Raw genomic sequence first — 18,929 nt, forward strand, 5'->3', positions numbered from 1 at the left:
ACAATGACACCTTCGTTTCGGTCTAGCCCAGACTGTGCATCTTTACGTGGTGAATCACCCCCACATGGAGTCCACTGTGGAGATATTTAAATTTGAGGAGCAACCACCTTCTCTTGTGCACCTGAAAACCATAAAACACGAGGGCCTCAAGAGGTATGGAATTAAGGCATTTTCTATGTCTATTTATTTTTCACCCCCGCTGTGTGATTTGTTCTCTCTGCTTCGGCAGGCTTTCTTAAACTTTCGTGTGGTGCTGTTTTACTCTAAAGGGTTCTAAAGGTTCCCATGGTAACACTGCCCAGCCCCTTATTAGAAATTGCTGCCTTCAGTATTGAATATCCCTATATTCTTCAACACTTTGAAAGCATTTTAATCCTATAAAGGTGCCCTATTAGCTTCTCCACTCTAATCCCATCCTCTTTGCTGCAGCACCTCAGTAGGGAATGCAGTGTTCTCTTTACTGCCCCCATCCTTCCCTGGTTGTCCTTGTCCTGTGTCTTCCAAGAGCTGTGTCTCCTGGGTGCCCTCCCTCACCTCCAGAGAGGCCATTTCTTTGCCCAAGTTTTAAAGTAGATTTTGAAAAAAGCTGATGGGCACTTATAAAAATTAACCTTGATTAGGCATGGCTGCATGCTACAAAAAACACACTTATGCTTTAAAAAGTGGATCTAGAAGAGAGGGAGAATTAAGGACGTTTTGTGCTAAGTAACTTGTTCAGGTCACACAGTTGTAAATGGAAGAGCCAGAGTGTAACTGAGGCCACTCTATATTCATGCAGGGGCTCCTAATCTCAGGATGAGCATCCTTCCTCTTGTGTTCAGAAAAATAAGAAGTTTTCAGTGGATGTGCTGGCTGCTTCAAGCCTGGAGCTGACAATGATGACTTTGTATTTTGCAAAATGGGCTCAATACTAAAAGACCGAGTCTAAAACGCTAGAGGCTGACCTTTCCATGGGACAGGAGCATTGTCAAAGGGAAAGAAATCGATCTCTCCCACCTTTGTTCTCTTTCTAGGCATCGCTTATAAATTTATCACCATAGAATGTGGAAACAAGCATGGAGGGCAGAAGCCGGAACTCCCCCTGTGGTGCCTTGTGCTAGTTCTGAGTCCACAGTGAGGAACCAGAGCTTTTGAGAAACTACAGATAAAACAATTTGTCTATGTCTCAATTTCCTCAGCCAAATAAGGATTTTCTCCTTCACTGATTCACCTCCCTGGTGGATTGTGAGGATCGAATGCAATAACACATGACCTCACCAAAAACAAAGAAAGAGTTCCCCAAGAAGCGCCACCTAGGAGAAACCTAGTCTGAAATGACCCTATTAGGGACCATGATCCCAGGAAGCTGCAAGGAGAGGCCAGCCTGAGACACAGCAGAGGAAGATGCTCCTCACCAAGAAGGATTGACACAGTGACCGCAGCAATGAACGCCAACATAAACCCAATTGTGAGGATGGCACAGGACTGGGTGGTGGGGTTCAGAGGGTTTCTATGAGTCAAAACCCACTTAACAGCACCTAACAACGCTGCTCACGCAGCACCTAGAAGGAAATGCCCCAAACACCCAGAATTGCACTGGGTAGAGCAGAGCTTTTTATAGGACCCATTGTTCTCACTAGGCAAGCATCCAGCAACTCGCTCTGAATTAGTGCACCCAGTGGCGTTGCCTGGGAAGGTTCTCTCTGGTCACAGTGAATTTTTTCGTGAAAGCAGTTTCACTAGGACCTCGTTTTTTTTCGTGACGGTCAAGTTAAGAGAAGAGCATGGGGCTGTGGCATTTTGTTTCCTGCTCGGGAAAAATGCCACAGACACTGTTGTGATGTTGAACACAGCTTACAAGGACAACACTACGGGGAAAACTCAAGTGTACAAGTGGTTTTCTCATTTCAAAAACGGTGAAATGTCAATTGATGACAAGCCTCATTCTGGATGCCTGTCAACTTCCCCAATGGACAAAAATGTCGACTTGTAGTGCATTTTGAGTTAATTCCACCAGGTCAGACTGTTAATCAAGCTTTCCATTTAGAAGTTCTGAAAAGATTGTGTAACAGCGTGTGGCACAAAGGCCTGATTTGTGGCAGAAGGGTGACTGACTGGTTTTGCCACCAAGACAAGACACCTGTTCACACAGCCACCTCAGTGCACTAGTTTTTGGCAAACAAACAAACAAAAAAGCCCCAAGAGGCTTCTTTTTGTTTATTCGATTGAAGAGGGACGTGAAAGGACAGAAATTTGAGGATGTAGAAGAGGTGAAGGAAAAAAAGCGAGGGAGGTGCTGTCAGCCATCTAAACAAATGAGCTTGAGAAATGTTACCAAGAATGGAATCGCAGATTTGACAAGTACATTAAGGGTGATGGAGAGTACTTTGAAGGTGATAAGGTTATTTTGTTTAACAATTTAAATATATAGCTTTGGAAAAAAATCCATTTTTTTCTGGGCATTCATCCCTTCTAAAGCACTCTAAAGGAAGCAGAACAGCAAACTGTTGGTACCAATTGTGAGAAAATTTCACTTAATCTAGCTGTCAGGGATATATATATATATATATACATATATATGTATATATATATATACACACACACGTTTAAACTGAGACCTGAAAGATAAGTAAACCGGTGATTCTGAAAATGTCATTGTACCAGAACACCTCAAACTATTTCCCTATTTATTTAACTTTTTCTTTCCTAAACATTTGAGGCAAAATTGTTTGAATCTTTTTGGTTGTGATGAAATATATTAACAAGCATCATTTCAATCATTTCTGCATATGACATTACTTAAGTTTCCCATGGTGCATACCCAATTATTTCTATGATACATCTCTCAACTTTGCATCCCCCTAAACAGAGACTCGGTGTTCTTTAAGACATAACAACCACTGACCTCTGGTTCAATCCGTTTAAAATGTGTTCAGGATGCCAGGGACAGGTTTTGTTTTGTTTCTTCCCCAAAATGAAATGACTTAATGGTTTTATCTGGTTGTCGGGGTGATTTAGTTTAAAAACACTAAACTAAATTAATTAAAAACATTAATAAGAAAGAATAACCCCCCATATATTCCGAGAAAATGTAGTTATTGGGTTGGGTAGGGCAGTAGGATAGTAAGAGAAAACTTGAAAACCCTAGCCATCCGTCAGGATACTGTTTTGGTTGTGTTGTGTTTTCTCACTTAGGCTGTATCTCCAACGTGGGTGCCTCCGGGTGTTAGTGTCATACCGTCCTCACTGAGAATCCTGGGACGCTAACACCTCTGTCATCAAGGAGTTGGTGGAGACGCCCGTAGAGTGAGGAAAGCATTGTAGATCATGCACTGGCTCTTAAAGTATGCCCTCTGGAAGTTTCACACATTTCCTTGGTCATAGAAGACCACGTGGTCATGCCTAGCTTCAAGGGGCTTGATGTCATTGTAGTTAGATGTCATTGAGTTGATTCTGACTCACAGTGACCTGTGTTCAACAGAACAAACCACTGCCTAGTTTCTTTGCTGCAGCCAACAGGTCAATTCATCGCATAGAGAGACATCTGCTTTTCTACAGACCTCGAACTTGACCAAACATAATGTCCTATTCCAGGTACTCGCCTCTCCTGACAACGTGTCCACAGTATATGAGACATTGGGACTACAAAAGTACAATTCCCAATTTTCCCCTTACACACTCCTTAAAAAAAAAAAGAACCAGAAATATTGGTGCACTGTACTTTAAACATCATAGATCACCATTATTAATGCATAAAAATCAACATGTTTTAGAATTTGAGATTTATTGTTATATTCATTTCTGTTTGGCTCACTGTTGTGAAAAGGAAGAGTGATAAAATAATAAACATTTAAAAGAAAATCCATTAGAGCAATCAACATAAAATCGTGTATTTTCACTGAAATTATTTAATTGCTATCATTGTTGTTGTTAGGTGCTATCGAGTCAGTTGCAACTCATAGCAACAGAAAATTTAAAAACCTAAAATAGAGACAAAATAGACCACCGCCCCATTCTGGGCCATCTTCACAATCATTTCAATGTTGAGCCCATTGTTGCTGTCACTGTATTAATCCAACTCCTTTAGGGGTCCTTAATTCATTCATTCATTTGGCTGTTTATTTATTTATTACTCTATTTTACCACTTTCCTACTAGTTCACGTATAATTTTTCAAACTTTTGAACAGATTGGCCTGTTCAGAGTGTTGTGATTTTCACAAATGCTATGGTTTTGTGTGTTACCTTTCCCTTTCGTTCTTTTTCACTTTAGTTTGAATGACATTGTGGTTGTTGGCCCAGAGCAGTTCTACACCACCCGGGACCACTATTTTACCAACTTCCTGTCAATATTCGAAATGCTCTTGGATCTGCGCTGGACTTACGTTCTTTTCTACAGTCCACAAGAAGTAAAAATAGTTGCCAGAGGATTTGGTTCTGCCAATGGAATCACAGTTTCACAAGACAATCAGTAAGCCCATTTCGAAGGTCTCCACCTTTCCCCTTGGCATTGACCAAGCAGTGGGCTCCTTTCCTTCAGGAGACGGTACTTTTCTTAGGCTTAGTAGTCAACCCGTGTGGAGGAAGGAACCAGGGTTCACCTTAAAAATATCATCTTCCCCAAACCATTTACCCCCTTGCACTTGAGGTTCCTCCCCAATAAAATGAGAGGTTTGGACTCGAGGATCCAAGGTCCTTGTTCCAAATTCTTGCAACATTCTAGACTTTGTTTACTTTGCCAACTAAAGGGGAAAACCAATGTGGAAGACCTCTGGCTCTACAAGAGGGTAGAAGGTATTTAACCCCTTGTACTAAGTTCAATCAACGAACCCTGCTGTTGGAATGGGTAGGAGTTGGGCTGGTAACTGTGAGGTCCGCAGTTCAAAACCACCAGCTACTCGATGGGAGAAAGATGGGGCTTGCTGCTCCTGTAAAGAGTTACAGTCTTGAAAACTCACAGGGGCGCTTCTACCCTGTCCTATAGGGTCTCTATGAATCGGCATCGACTCGATGGCAGCGAGAGTACTAAGTTCAATTACCCAAAAGCTCTTCTCAGAAAGGGAGTCCTGACTGAGATTAGGCATGTGATTGGGCAAATTCCAGACTCACTGATACCCTACAGCAGAATATACTACAAGGAAACAATCTTCATTTTATGTAACAGTAAATTGTGTGAGAAAATGCTCTGTTTAAAAATATTTTAAGTACCATGAATATTTACATGTAAATTTGAAACAATGAACAGAGAGCTTCCTGTGGGAAGCAACTCTATGAATGCTCTCTTTTTTAAAAAAAAAATCACTGTGACTTAGCTTCATGAGCACCTGATTTTTTTTTTTTTAAGCATTTGTGTTTAGAGGTATAGATCCTTATACGGTATAGGCCTTATGCGAGACTTATTTTTAAAATAAATTGTGACCCTTGAGTGATGAGACTGAGCCCATGTATCATCTAACACACTGATTTGATAGGTATATATATTCACGATCCCTGGAGGTACTGTCAGGTAAACATTAGACAGCTAACCTCTAGATTGGCAGTTCAAACACACCAGCCGCTCCACAAAAGAAAGACTGGCTATAGGTTCCCATAATGATTTATGGCCTGTAGAAACCATATGCAGGCTCTCTGTGAATCCGAGTCAATTCAGTGGCAGAGAGATGTCATATTAAAAACGTTTGAAGACACTGCTCCATTATCTTCTCTTACTGTGGTTTAGAAAGACATTGGAGCAATTCTTGGAACTGCTGTGAATTTTTACACCTCCAAAGTAAACATTCAGTATTGTTTGTCATTACTGCACGTTTACATGAAAATATTGTTTACTTCACAGGTATGTCTATGTAGCTGACGTAACAGCTAAGAACATTCATGTACTAAAAAGAGGTGACAACTGGAAATTAACTCACCAGAAGGTAAAAGCACCCTGACATGTTCACACAACACGGGCGTTTGCATTTTAACACCATGTTTGACCTAAGAATGTGCTCTGTCAAGGAAGGAAATACAATAGTGCTGGAGGAATGACAGTGAGATTGCGTTCTGCTGACACTTCTGAAATGCCCATGCGGTGATGGAGGCCCAGCAGAACTAGGCAGTGCCCAGCTGCCACAGCTGACTTCCTTGAAATGAACCACAGTAGAGCATCCTGGACAGAGTGGGAGAAAAATGTGGAGCCAAACTCAAAGCTATTTGATAAAGTCTAAACTTCTTGGTCTCATGGAGACTGATGGGACCCCTGAGACTCTGGTCCTCAGCCCCTCGTCAGGCCTGGAATCAAACGCACCCCATGGCTCTACTTTTAGCCAAGTGCTCCACGGGTCCATAACATGAACAGTAACTTCTGGGAGGTACACCTTAGATTGGAACCATCAGCCAGACGACATCAAAATGGCAGTCTTTGACCAGAGATACAGCTCAGAAGGCAAGGATTGCTTGGGAAGAAGGGGAACAGAGACAGGGAGCCCAGGGAAGGGGTCAGAAGGGAGCTGTACATTGTGTCAATGTCCTGAAACAACATGTGCAGGAATGGTTGAATGGAAGAGCAATCAGCTCTTTAAATTTTCACTCACATCATAATAAGAATTCAGATCCATAACGAGTATGCCCACGAGGACGCCGATTTCAGAGGCAATGGGGGGTGACTGGAGGGATGGAGTAGGAAGGACGTTGAGACAGTATCTTCACAGTTTCCTTTCCGTTGCAAGGTCATCCAGCTGGACACCTTAGTGGATAATTTAACTGTTGATCCGGACACGGGAGATATCTTAGCAGGATGCCATCCTAATGGCATGAAGCTGCTCTTCTATAACCCTCAGGATCCTCCTGGCTCAGAAGTAAGTTCCTCTCCTTCCCTCAGCTCACAGCAAATCAGCAAGAACAAAAACAGGGGACTTTCAATATTCCAGAATCAAGCACATCTACAGTGGAAAGCTTAAAGCTTTTGGTGGGAAAGAGAGAAATGTCCCATTAATCCTTTCAAGTGTTCGGGTGCCCCAGTCAAGCCAATGGCTGCCAGACAGACTCCTCCTTCACTGGGAGGATCTGTCTGGTGTACACAGGGTTGCGGTGAGCTGGAGCCAACTCAACAGCACCTAGTAGCGCCAACAGCCTTGTTAACGCAAGAATGGGAAGACACAGCCTGGTAATCCCTGCTGTCCTGGTCGCTATATTTTATTTCCAATCTGGATGCATGCTCTGAGCAGATCCAGCAGTTAAGAAAAGGAAGATTCTGTGCACAACCGTTTTGTCATTTTCCCCCCATACGCGCTGACATGAAGCGCACACAAAGGGTTTACCTGACTATAATCTCAAAACAAAATTAGTTTTTGCCTACCATTTCTATCAAATGGTGGTGGCTAATGTCTCACTTTAAAGGTGTGATTTGTATTATTGAAAACCATATCTTCTAAAATAATAGCATAAGCCATTGTATTTTCTCTGACATTGAATTTAAAAATAGAAAAAATGAAGCTGTGATTTATTTTTATGTATATTTGGCATATGAAGATTTCATTTTTGGCACATGTGCTTTGAGTGATTTCTCACAAAAATTTATTGAATCCTATAAATGTGCCCAGGCATTGTTCTAAGAGAGAGTCCTGTTCTTAAAGAGAACCAACAATAACAACTACAAAACCCTTCACAGCCATTGAGACAATTCCAATTCATAGCAACCCTATTAGATAGAGTAGAACTCCCCCTGGGAGTTTCCACGACTGGATCCCTTGATGGAAATGAAAAAGCTTTGTCTTTCTCCCACGCTGGCAGGTGGTGTCCAACTGCTGATCTTGTAGTTAGCAGCACGTGGTGTAACATCTACTCTACCAGCGCTCCTGTCTTAAAGAGAAGGGACTGATAATGCCACCCTAAACAGAAGAAATAAGTAAACTATGTATTGTTTGAAGGTGCTATGTTCTCTGCAAACAAACAATTTAGCAGGTGAAAGTGATCAAGATTGCTGTAAGCAAGTGGAAGGACTGCCCCCCTGGATTAGTGATCGTGACCAGTGTAGCCCTCATTGAGAAAGTACGATTAGAAGAAATCTTTAACCTTTGAACACATGGCTGTGGGATTGAGAAATTGAGATGCAAATCAAAGCCAAGAATAGCCTAGTGGCTACATTAAAGCATGTGCTTTCTTCTACTTCCAGAATGGCTCTTTTCAGTTAATAAATCAGACTTTTACTGACAGCCTACTAACAGCTTCTTAAAAAGAGCCTTCCAAAAACCAGAAGCCTAGAGTCTGAAGAATTACTACCTCACACCAGCGAGCTACCCTTGCCTCAGAAAAAGACCTTAAGAAGCCGTAGGGAAACTCTGCCCCATCTGCTTCACGATGTTTGGTTATTATTGTTGTTGTTGTTTGCTGTAGAGTCGATTCTAGCTCATAGGGACCCCGTGTACACAGAGTAGAACTGGGGCCGACTCTGGATTTTCACGTCTGGGACTGTTTGGAGACAGATGACCAGGCTTTTCTCTCAAGGCATCTCTGGGTAGATTTGAACTGCTAACCTTTTGGTTAGTAGTCTAGGATGTAACCATGTATGCCACCTATGTCTGCTTTAAGGAAATAAAATTGTGATCCATAGGATGATATGGATTTAATTGTCTTAGGTTCATTTAACGTATCTATTTTAAAATTTAATCATTTGTGATTTTCAATTAAGACTTCTTTTCAAAATCATGGGTGCCCTTTGCTCTAATTTAACCTCCTGTTTTCCACACAAAGATCCAACATAAAAAATAAAAGCTCTGATTGATAATCAAGCTTTGATTAAACTTGAGTATCATTTTCTCTTAGAAACCTAAAGTTTAGGAATAGTAGAAGAGTCCTAAAGGCAAAACAAAAACTTTGAACTAGAGATGTTTAGGTAGAATCATGAATTTCCAATTACACCCCCCCTTTTGTTTAATTCCTTTTTTTGTGTGTGTTTAAAAGAATTCTACCCAGGCTCTTATGTGTTGACTGATTAACAAAGTAAAGTCTGTGGGATAAAGTATAGTCCTAGGCCGTGAAGTATCAGATTGAATTCCAAAGTATTAATTCTTCAGACTCTTTAGCAACTTTGCATATGAGGTCCCTTTCTGTGGTGGCTCTTTACCCCCTCCCCCCCCGTGGCCCTGTTGGAATAGGCAGCATCTGTGTCATTTTGTCCTGTGTTTCCTACCCTCCTTATGCTCAAAGACAATGATCTTCCTGCAGACAGATGATTAGACCCATTCAAGGAGTAGAGATCAACATCCTCTGCTTCTTAACTCCTTCTATAGGAGATGCCTAAAATCATTCAAATTACATAAGGCATTTGCCTAAGGTCACATACCCAGTCTGCTTTCGTGGACAGATAGCATTCGAAAATGACTACTTTTACCAGATGAAGATACATCTATTGAAGATATACAGACTTTAGCTTACAGATCTCTGGAAAATATGGGTCTTGAAATAGTTGGGCAGGAACCTCGTACTGGATGGATGCTCTATGTCCCTAGGCATTCTGATACAGGTCTTCTCTTCACAGGTGCTTCGCATCCAGAATGTCCTCTCCGAGAATCCCAGGGTGAGCACAGTATATGCCAACAACGGCTCTGTGCTCCAAGCCAGCACTGTCGCTGCCGTGTCTCATGGGAAACTTCTCATCGGTACCATATTTCACAGAGCTCTGTACTGTGAACTCGAGGCTTCCAGTGATTGAAAACAAACAAACAGAAAACCTTACATATTTGGTAAAAGTAAACCCCTAAGTATATGGAAACTTGAACTGTAATTAAATATCAACAACAAGCATGGGTCTGGATTTTCCATGGATGGAAATACAGAATAAGCTGTGACCCTCAGTGACCTTTCAGGTCTAGGACAAAGCTCACTCCCGTATTAGACTAATCAACCATGTAAAATCCCAAGCACATTTACACAAGGACGAAGCTCAGAGGGTTCGGATTGTAGGACAGGAGGGAGCGTGGAAACAGAAAGCACAGGGAGGGCATGGGTCAGCGATGGTCCGCTGAGAGGATGGCAATGGATGAACTGAAGCGAATGGTGTTTGATTTGTTGAATACAAAGCTGACGGCCTATTTTGTAAAACCTCAACTAAGTCACATCAAAAGAAGAAGGGACACAGAGAGGCTCCTTAATACCCACCAATTTTTGAGCCAAGGTCATGACAAACCTACCAGAAGACAAAAAATATATATATATATTCTGTCCTTTTGTGACAAAGGTCTCCAGACCCCTCCAGAGCTCTGGGGTAACTATCAGCAAAAATTACCCTATACAGCCCAGAACCTGTGTTCTGCAGTCTAGGTTATAAGTGAAGCTAATGTTCAAATATTTATCCTCTTCTTCCTCTTTCCCTGTTGGTGCTGAGCACAAATTTCTTGCCAAGAGCATGGCTCCACAGATGAAAGCAAGAATTGGCATTGTAGGATGGCCCGATCCCTCCTCTAACTTGCCTTCTCCCCAAGTTCAAGTGCATAGAGTATCAGAACAGGCATGGGCTGTTCAGTTCATTCCTAGTAGATCAGTATTGCTAACCCCCTTGCCTCTGAACCGTGAGATGAGACCTCCAGGTAGTTACTTGCAACTATTTTCAGCATGCTCCTCTGGTTACAGACGTCTACAGGCTCTGCCTTACAGAATTAGAAATTAATTACAACGTTGCAGCCGAGTCCTCTTAAAGGGCCAATTCAAACTTAGTTTGATAAAAATAAATAGAACTATTCCTTTCTGGGTAAAAACAAAACAGGATAACTTTTAGAAAATCAATCATGGGATTTAGTAACCTAACAACCTGCAGTCCTCTTTGTGTTACTTTTTCAGGGGCAGGGTGGGGTGGGCGCTGGGGGTGTTGATGGGTTGTATTGCCCTTCTGGGGTTGAGCAGATGAAGAAGTCTCTTTTCGGTGTATATGAGCTAATCATTGTAAGAGAAACGGTTCATGCTGAACACGTTGAAGCGAACGTTCGAGAAGCACTGTGGGTGTTGTCAAAGGCTGTGCCCTCAACTCAATTCTGACTCAGGGTCAAGATCACATGGGACCATAAGAGACAAAGAAAAGTTCACTGATCAGATTTAACTAGAGATTCGGTAAAGATGAATAGCTCATTAGTGAAACAAAAACAGTTCATAATAGATTATGCCCAGCCTAACACAGAAAAACCAAGGGTGAAAAAATCTGAAAGTGATGTAGAAATTACAGTGAGATGGTATAGAAAATGGTAAATTGTACTCCAAGAAGGAAAGTTAAAGGAGAAGCAGTATTACAGATGCAAGGAACAGGAGTGGGAGTAGTGATACCTAAGGGGGAAGTGGGGGAGAGGAAGAGAGAAAGAGGGAACCGATTGCAATGATCAACACATAACCATACAACCCTCTCCAGGGGGATGAACAACAGAAAACATGGGAGAAGGGAGACCAGTCAGTGTGAGACATGGAAATAATAACAATGTACAATATTTCAAGGGGTTATGAGGGCCTGGGGGACGGAAAGGAGCTGATACCAAGGGCTCAATAGAAAGTAAATGTCTAGAACAGAATGAAGGCAACATATGTACAAATTCACCTGATGCAAGTGATGTATGGATTGTGACAAGAGTTGTAAGAGTCCCCAGTAAAATGAAAAAGAAAAAGTATTAGATACAGAAAATGTTAGAAGTAATGTTTCTGAGAGTTAGAAACAAATATTGATAGTACTTCAGGATATTAAACAAAAATTTTAAAACAGTAAATGTGAGTTATATCATTCATTATAAATCAAGTGAAAAAGTATAGCTAAGGATAAAAAATGTGCCTGTAAGATATAACAATTTAAAATCTGTACACAGTTTCCAATGTATATAGTTTAATATATACATGTTGTTGTTAGGTGCCATCAAGTTGGCAAGACCTGATGGTGTAGTGGGTTATGCCTTGGAATGCTAACTGCAAGGCCAGCAGTTCAAAACCACCAGGTACTTCACAGGAGAAAGATACATCTTTCTACCTCTGTTGGGATTTACAGTCTCAGAAACCCACAGGAGCACTTTTACTCTGTCCTCTGGGGCCCCAGTGTGTGAGAACTGGCTCGATGGCAGTGAGACATCCAACAGAATGAAGTCCCACCTGGTCCTGCAGCACCTGCATACGGGCCCTCATGTTCGAGCCCACTGTTGCCGTCACTAGATCAAGCCATCTCATCGGGGTCTTCCTCGTTGTTCCTTCTTATCTACTTCATCAAGCATGAAGTCACTTTCCAGGGATCAGTCTCTCTGATATCATGTCTAAAAGATGTGAGAAACCTTCTTCCAGGGTATATCCTGGCTGTTCTTCTTCCAAGACAGATTACATATTCAAGTAACATAAGAAATATCAGTTAAAAGCATATCGCACAAAAGTGTACAGAAGTATACAGAGAGAAAAAGTTACCATAACGATTGGTTTTAAGTCACATTTCCTATTTATAGATACAAGGAGCACATTTTACAAAATGATTAGTAAGGATTCAAAAGCAAACCCACTGCCATTGAGTTAATTCCAACTGCTATAATACAGACTGTAAAACATTTGATTAACAAATTTGACTTAAAAAGCTTATATAGAGTAGTATACCAAGTAATTATCCAATCCTCTTGAAGTACACATTTTCAAGTTCACAAGGAACATCTGCAAACATTGACTGTATCCTGTGGCATAAAACAAGTGTCAACACCAACATATGTTGTCTGACCATAATACGCTCAAGCATGAACTTTTTTTTATTTTCAAAAGACTTAGAAAATCTTAATAGGCTTTAAAGATTAAGCAAAATTCTAAGAAACTCATGTATTAATGAAGAAAGTGGGAATTAGACAAAGATTTTAATTGAAACAATTTTTAAATTCCTATATAGGAAATCTTACAGAAAGCAACTAAATTTAATCTGAATATAATTTATTCTCTTGAATCTAAAGAAGTGAGCTGTCATTCCTTTATGGATAGGATAGACGAGGAAAAAAACAAACACAAAGAAAGTTCAAGAAGGAAGATAGTAAAGGAAAAAAACAAAAGCTAATTTAAATAACCCATCAACTCTAAAATCGCCCCAAGTAATTTTTACTTTCTGATATTAATGTGTTCACACAGTTCCATCACACATCAAATATGACTGGTGTATAACCAACAAGATATTCTAGATATGAAAATTAGCTTCTTTAAAAAGGCAGCTTCCACAGTTGCTCACAGCAGCTGTGTTATTGTTGTTTTTGTTGCTAGGGCTTGTCGCATTGTTTCCAGCTCATAATGACCCGATGCACAACAGAATGAAGTCCTGTCTGGTCCTGTGCCATCCTCACGATTGTTCTCATGTTTGAGCCCATTGTTACAGCCACTGTGTCAATCCATCTTGTCAGGGGCATTCCTCCTGTTCACTGCCTCTCTTTTCTACCAAGCATGACATCTTTCTCCAGGGACTGATCTCTCCTGCCAAGATGTCCAAAGTATGTAAGATGAAGTCTAGTCATCCTGGCCTCTAAGAAGCATATTGGCTGCACTTCTTCCAGCACAGATTTGCTTGTTTGTTTGGAAGTCCAAAGCTGACTGGAAGAGGTCCTTATTTGTGCTCATTCCAAAGAAAGATGACCCAACGGAATGATTAAATTATAGGACAATATGACGTGCAAGTGAGACTTTGCTGGGGAGCATCCAACAACCGCTGCAACAGTACAATGGCTGCAGGGAGCTGGCGGAGGGTTAGGCCAAATTCAGAAGAAGACATGGAACAAAGGAGAGTATTGCTGACATTGGATTGATCTTGACGGACAGCAAAGAGTACCAGTAAGATGTTTATTTGTGTTGTATTGACTATGCCAAGGCATTCAACTGTGTGGTCATAACAAACTGTGGACAGCCTTGAGAAGGGGGGCTCCAGAACACCTCATTAGGCTCCTGAGGAACTTGGACGTGGATCAACAGGCAGTTGTGTGAACAGAACAAGGCCAGGCTGCATGGCTGAAAATCAGGAAAGGTGTGTGTCAGGGTTGTATCCTCTCACCATACTTATTCAATATATTAGATGAAGAAGAATGTGGATCAGGATTAGAAGAAGGCCGCCACTGAATATCATGATGAAAAAGTGTAAATGTCATTAAGTGCTGACGTTGGGGTTATTTGTGATGATAACTAAGACTGCTAATGAAACAGAAAACAATGGAGAGATTAACAAAGTTAAAGTTTATTTATTTTTAATATTAATAAAAACCAATAAATATCAATTCAGACTTATCAATAAAAATAATGGCTCAAATAACCAATGTTAAAAATGAAAAATGAGACAAGCAGTTGATACAGACATTTGATCAATAAAAAGAAAATCTGATATCCACTTTAGGTCAACAAACTTGAAAACGTGAAAAGAACAAGGCCCCGGGTGGAGGGTGGGGCAGGGGGGAAGGTAACTGACTCTATTAATTGCAGTCAAGTGAAACTGCTGCACTGAACAGAACCCTAAAGACAGCAGCCTTATAAAACCAAGCTGCTTAGTTATCTTAGATGTCACGGTTTCAGAGGAGCAACTTATATTAGTGGGTAGTTCGACTTTCTGAAGCTTTTCAAAGATCCCACCAGTGTTGAGCTAGCAGAAACCACGAGGCTGTTGAGGAAAGTCCTTTCAGGGTGCTATTTGCTTTGATGGATGAGTCTCGGTGGCCCTGTGGGGCAGGTGGTGGGCTGCTAACCTCAAAGTCAGTCACAGCATAGAAAGGATTGCTGAGAGTCAGAATGGACTCAATAGCAGTGGGTTTTGAAATCCTGAAGTTCAATGCCTCTAAGTTAATAATACAGTTATAATTTAAATGTATTCACCCATTACCAATGACAAAGATGAAAAAATCTTTACCAATGTGTGTAATCTGAAATTGATCAAATATGCAATCCAAATTCATTGACAGATTCAGCTATCAATGAAAATGATGTAATCTACCATATAAACAAAACAAATATTAAGAACATGTGGACATATACCCATTCTTTTTTAAAAAAATTATTTTATTGCGGGCTCATACAGCTCTTATTTTTTTAAAAAAATGAGGTGTTGACACCAAGGACTCAAATAGAAAGAAAAGGTTTTGAAAATGATGATGGCAGCAAATGTACAAATGTGCTTGACACAATGGATGTAGGTATGGATTGTGATGAGAGCCAATACCCATTCTTAACAAAGTCACTTAACAAAATAGGCATAGCAGGGAAAGTTGTCCACACAATAAAGGCTATATGTGCAGAATCAACTACCAACATCGTGCTCACTAGGCAAGGATGCCTCTTATTGACAATCCTATTCAACATTGTGTTGGAAGTCTTAGGCAGAGCTAGTAGACCACAAAAATAAATCAAAGGAATCCAAACTGGCAAAGAAACAAAGCTCACATTGTTTGCAGATGGTGGGATGGTGGGATTTTGTACATAGAAACCAATAAAGATTAACAAAAATGTTAGAAATGATTGAAAGGTTTGGCAGCGTGGTGAGATTAAAAAAAAATCAATCAAATCCCAGTATACTTAGGAAGAGAGCTCTGAAAAAGAAATCATTAAAACAATATCACTTATAATAACAACACAGAAAAAATAATAAAATACTTAGGAAGAAGCCTAACCAAAGAGACAAAAGATTGTATAAAGAAAACCAAAGAACACTATTACAAGAAATCTATATAAATGGAAGGTATTCCATGTTCATGTATAGGAAGCTTAGCATTGTGAAAATTATCCTGAAAAGATCTATAAATATAATACAATTCCAACTTAGATCCCAATTTCATTCTTTAAAGAAATGGAAAAACAAATTAATAACTTTGTCTGAAGAAGCAAGACTTTCAAGACAAAGAACCCAGAAGAAAAACAAAATCGAAAGCTTCTCACTTCCCAACCTCAAAACCTATTACGCAGACCCAGTAATCAAAACAGCCTGGTCCTGGTGCAGTAATAAGTACAGGGACTTATGGAGCAGAATAGAAAACCCAGAAAGAGACCCCTCTACTTACAGACAACTGACCTTCCACAAAGCACCAAGAACCATAAAATGGGGAGCTGTCTCTTTGGCAATTAATGCTTGCAAAATTCTATCTCCATCTGCAGAAGAATGAAATGAGACTCACCCCCCACCCCATACAAAAATGAACTCAAGTACAAAATACCTCACCCCACATACAAGAGTGAACTCAAGATAGATCGACAACCTGAATGTAAATCCCAGAGCTCTAAAGATCATCAGTGCGAAAACAAGGACGAATTTAAGGATCCTAATGCAGGACCGAGACCTACTATCAAACACAACAAAGGAAACGCACACCATAAAATACAAAAGAGATCACTGGGACCTACGAAGAATAAGGCACTGTGTACATCAAAAGATATAATCAAAAGAGTAATAGAATAGAAGCTGCAGACGGGAAAAAATCTTTAGCAGTGACACTATGTACAAGGGACTAATCACAATGTGTAGAAAACTACAATATCTCAAAAAAGAATGTCATTAAAAAGTAGCAAAGGACATGAGCAGATATGAAAAATAAATGTTCACAGTATGCATGTTTGACATTTTTAAAGTTAGTTAGAGAAAACACAATATAGAATTTGAATACTGTTTCTAAAAACATATTTTAAGTAAAGTGCCAAATGTATATGTAACAAAATGTTGCCCTCTAAATGAAATGATTTCATAATAAAAGGTAAACTGATTAGTTTAAAGCTAAAATACATATCTTCTTTTCTGTTTGAAAAAATTAGTTGTTGATTCATGTAAAGTTTCCATAGGAGGACAAAATAGTGTTGTAGAATTAGTTAGTTAGTTTTGATCCACATAGTCAAATATCATTGTATGGTTAATAAAACACAGGTAAATATCAAAGAGGGGCAGAAAGTGCTCACAAACATCAGCCATCTGAGAGATGCAAATCAAAGCAACCTTACACCAACAATAACAACCAAATTAAAAAACAAAACAAGCAACAAACAGGAAACCACAAATGCTAACGAGAGTGATTTTATACTGCTGGTGTCTGTAAATATGTACACTGCGCCACTACCTCAAACAATGGGAATAAACATTCCATGCGACCCAGCACTGCCCATGCTGGTATTTACCCTGTGTTGGACTGAGTTTTCAGGAGAAACAAAACCAGCAACGCATACAGGTATAAGAAAGAACTTTATAGCAAGAAGTATTTTATATTCAGAAGGCATCCTGTCCCAGCCCAACTCCAGTCCATTAGTCTGATGCCAGCCGAAGACCTCTTCAGACTCAGGTAGCTGTGGGCAAAGCAGGAAGCAGGGAGATCGCAGACCAGTGGGTACAGAGGTTCTTGGATCCAAGGTCGATGGACCCATTACAGTACGCTGACAGCTCCCAGTGTCGGAAACTCACATGGGCCCACCCCTGGAGGCAGACACGGAATCCAAGCAAGAAGGAAGCCGAAGAGCAACAGAGAGAAAATCTCATTATATCCCATTGACCGGCCACACCCCCAAAGGATGTATCAGTAGGCTACAACCTGGGTGACAGATGCCATCAAACTGGTATGAAGGCTAACCACCATCTACTGTAACAAACAGCTATGCATGTAGTGGCCTTTGCACACCCATAGTTTTCCCAGCACTGTTCACAATAGCAAGAAATGAAAACAACCCAAAAGTCCTTCAGTAGAAGAAGAAGTACAAACCTTTGGTGCATATGTGCAATGGAATACTATGATTCACTAAGAGAAAATGATAGAACCATGAAGTACCCCACAGCAAGGATGAACCTGGAGAGTGTGATACTGAGTGAAACTAGTCAACCACAAAAAGACAAATACTCCATAAGACCGCTATTAAATGAGAAGAAAAAGAAAAGACAGACTTTATAAAAAGAAACAAAGTGTGGGGGAAGGGACTGGAGAGGGAAGGAAGATAAACAATGGATTATATAAGAGAGGCACAGGTGTTTACTTAGGCAAAAGGGACGCTGGGACTCCCCAAAAGGGAGAAGAACAATCAGGAGGTGGTGGTGAGGAGGGGTGGGGTGCAGGTCGATTAGTAGGGGTATTGACCAGTAGTTTTAACTGTTGAATGCAGAGTTGATTGCCTGCAATGTAAACTCCAACCTAACTCACAATAAATAAATCACATGATTAATGTTTAAAAGATGCATTGATCATTACTGATAATTAGAATGCAGAAATTTGGTAATTTGGATGCAGAAATTAGAAATAAAGAAGAAGGGCCAATAGTTGGACATACGGCCTTGATGGTAGAAGTGATGCTTAGGATCTCATGACAAATTTTACAAAACCAATTACTTATTCACTGCAAATACATTTTTTCGACAGCCTAAATGCTAACAAGTCAATTCTGACTTGCAGTGACCCTACAGGACGGAGCAGAATTGTGGGTTTCTCAGGCTCTCATTAGTTACAGGAGTAGAAAGGTCTTTCTCGCAGGGTCTGTCCTAATGGCTGGCAGCCTAGCGCATAGGCACTCTGCAATCAGGGCCACAGATTGAAGCACAGCCTGCCTGCATTTAGAGACCATCTCAAGAACACATTTGATGCGTTGAGTACTAATGGGATGACATTGAGGACATCATACATGAAGTGAGTAAAAGGTCATTTGAATGACTTAAAAAAAAAAAGAAAACCTGATGTCAGAAGAGACGCTGAAACGTTCCTTTGAACATAGAGTAGCTCACGGAAAAGAAAGAAATGATAACGTAAAAGCGGGAACAGGAGGGGGGAAGAAAATGCAACCAGGTAGGACTCATCCTTCCGGAGCTCCTGCTGCCAGACCAGAAAATTGGGAGATAAGACGAAGGAAACGGGGAGGTGGAGTCCTGAAATTAGAACTAGGGTACCAGGGTTTCTCCTGAACCCCTCTTTGCATGGGATTTCCACTCACAAAGCAAACCAAGAACACTTTAAAGCACTCTAGCTTTGGAGAGTCCGCAAGCGCCAGCTGTGCCCTTGCCAGG

The 18,929-nt window shown here is 40.6% G+C and overlaps 1 protein-coding gene across 1 annotated transcript in view; it reads left to right on the top strand.

The window, feature by feature from the left end:
• The window catches only part of PON3 (paraoxonase 3), a 30,967-nt gene extending 21,299 nt beyond the window's left edge, over window positions 1–9,668 (top strand). The window contains exons 5-9 of the mRNA XM_075557348.1: window positions 27–153; window positions 4,251–4,448; window positions 5,811–5,892; window positions 6,685–6,813; window positions 9,495–9,668. Of these exons, the coding sequence (XP_075413463.1) occupies window positions 27–153; window positions 4,251–4,448; window positions 5,811–5,892; window positions 6,685–6,813; window positions 9,495–9,668 (710 nt within the window). The remainder of the gene's footprint in view (window positions 1–26; window positions 154–4,250; window positions 4,449–5,810; window positions 5,893–6,684; window positions 6,814–9,494) is intronic.
• Window positions 9,669–18,929: the final 9,261 nt, after the last annotated feature.

This window comes from Tenrec ecaudatus, chromosome 9, assembly GCF_050624435.1.
Source record: "Tenrec ecaudatus isolate mTenEca1 chromosome 9, mTenEca1.hap1, whole genome shotgun sequence".
NCBI classification, from domain to species: domain Eukaryota; kingdom Metazoa; phylum Chordata; class Mammalia; order Afrosoricida; family Tenrecidae; genus Tenrec; species Tenrec ecaudatus.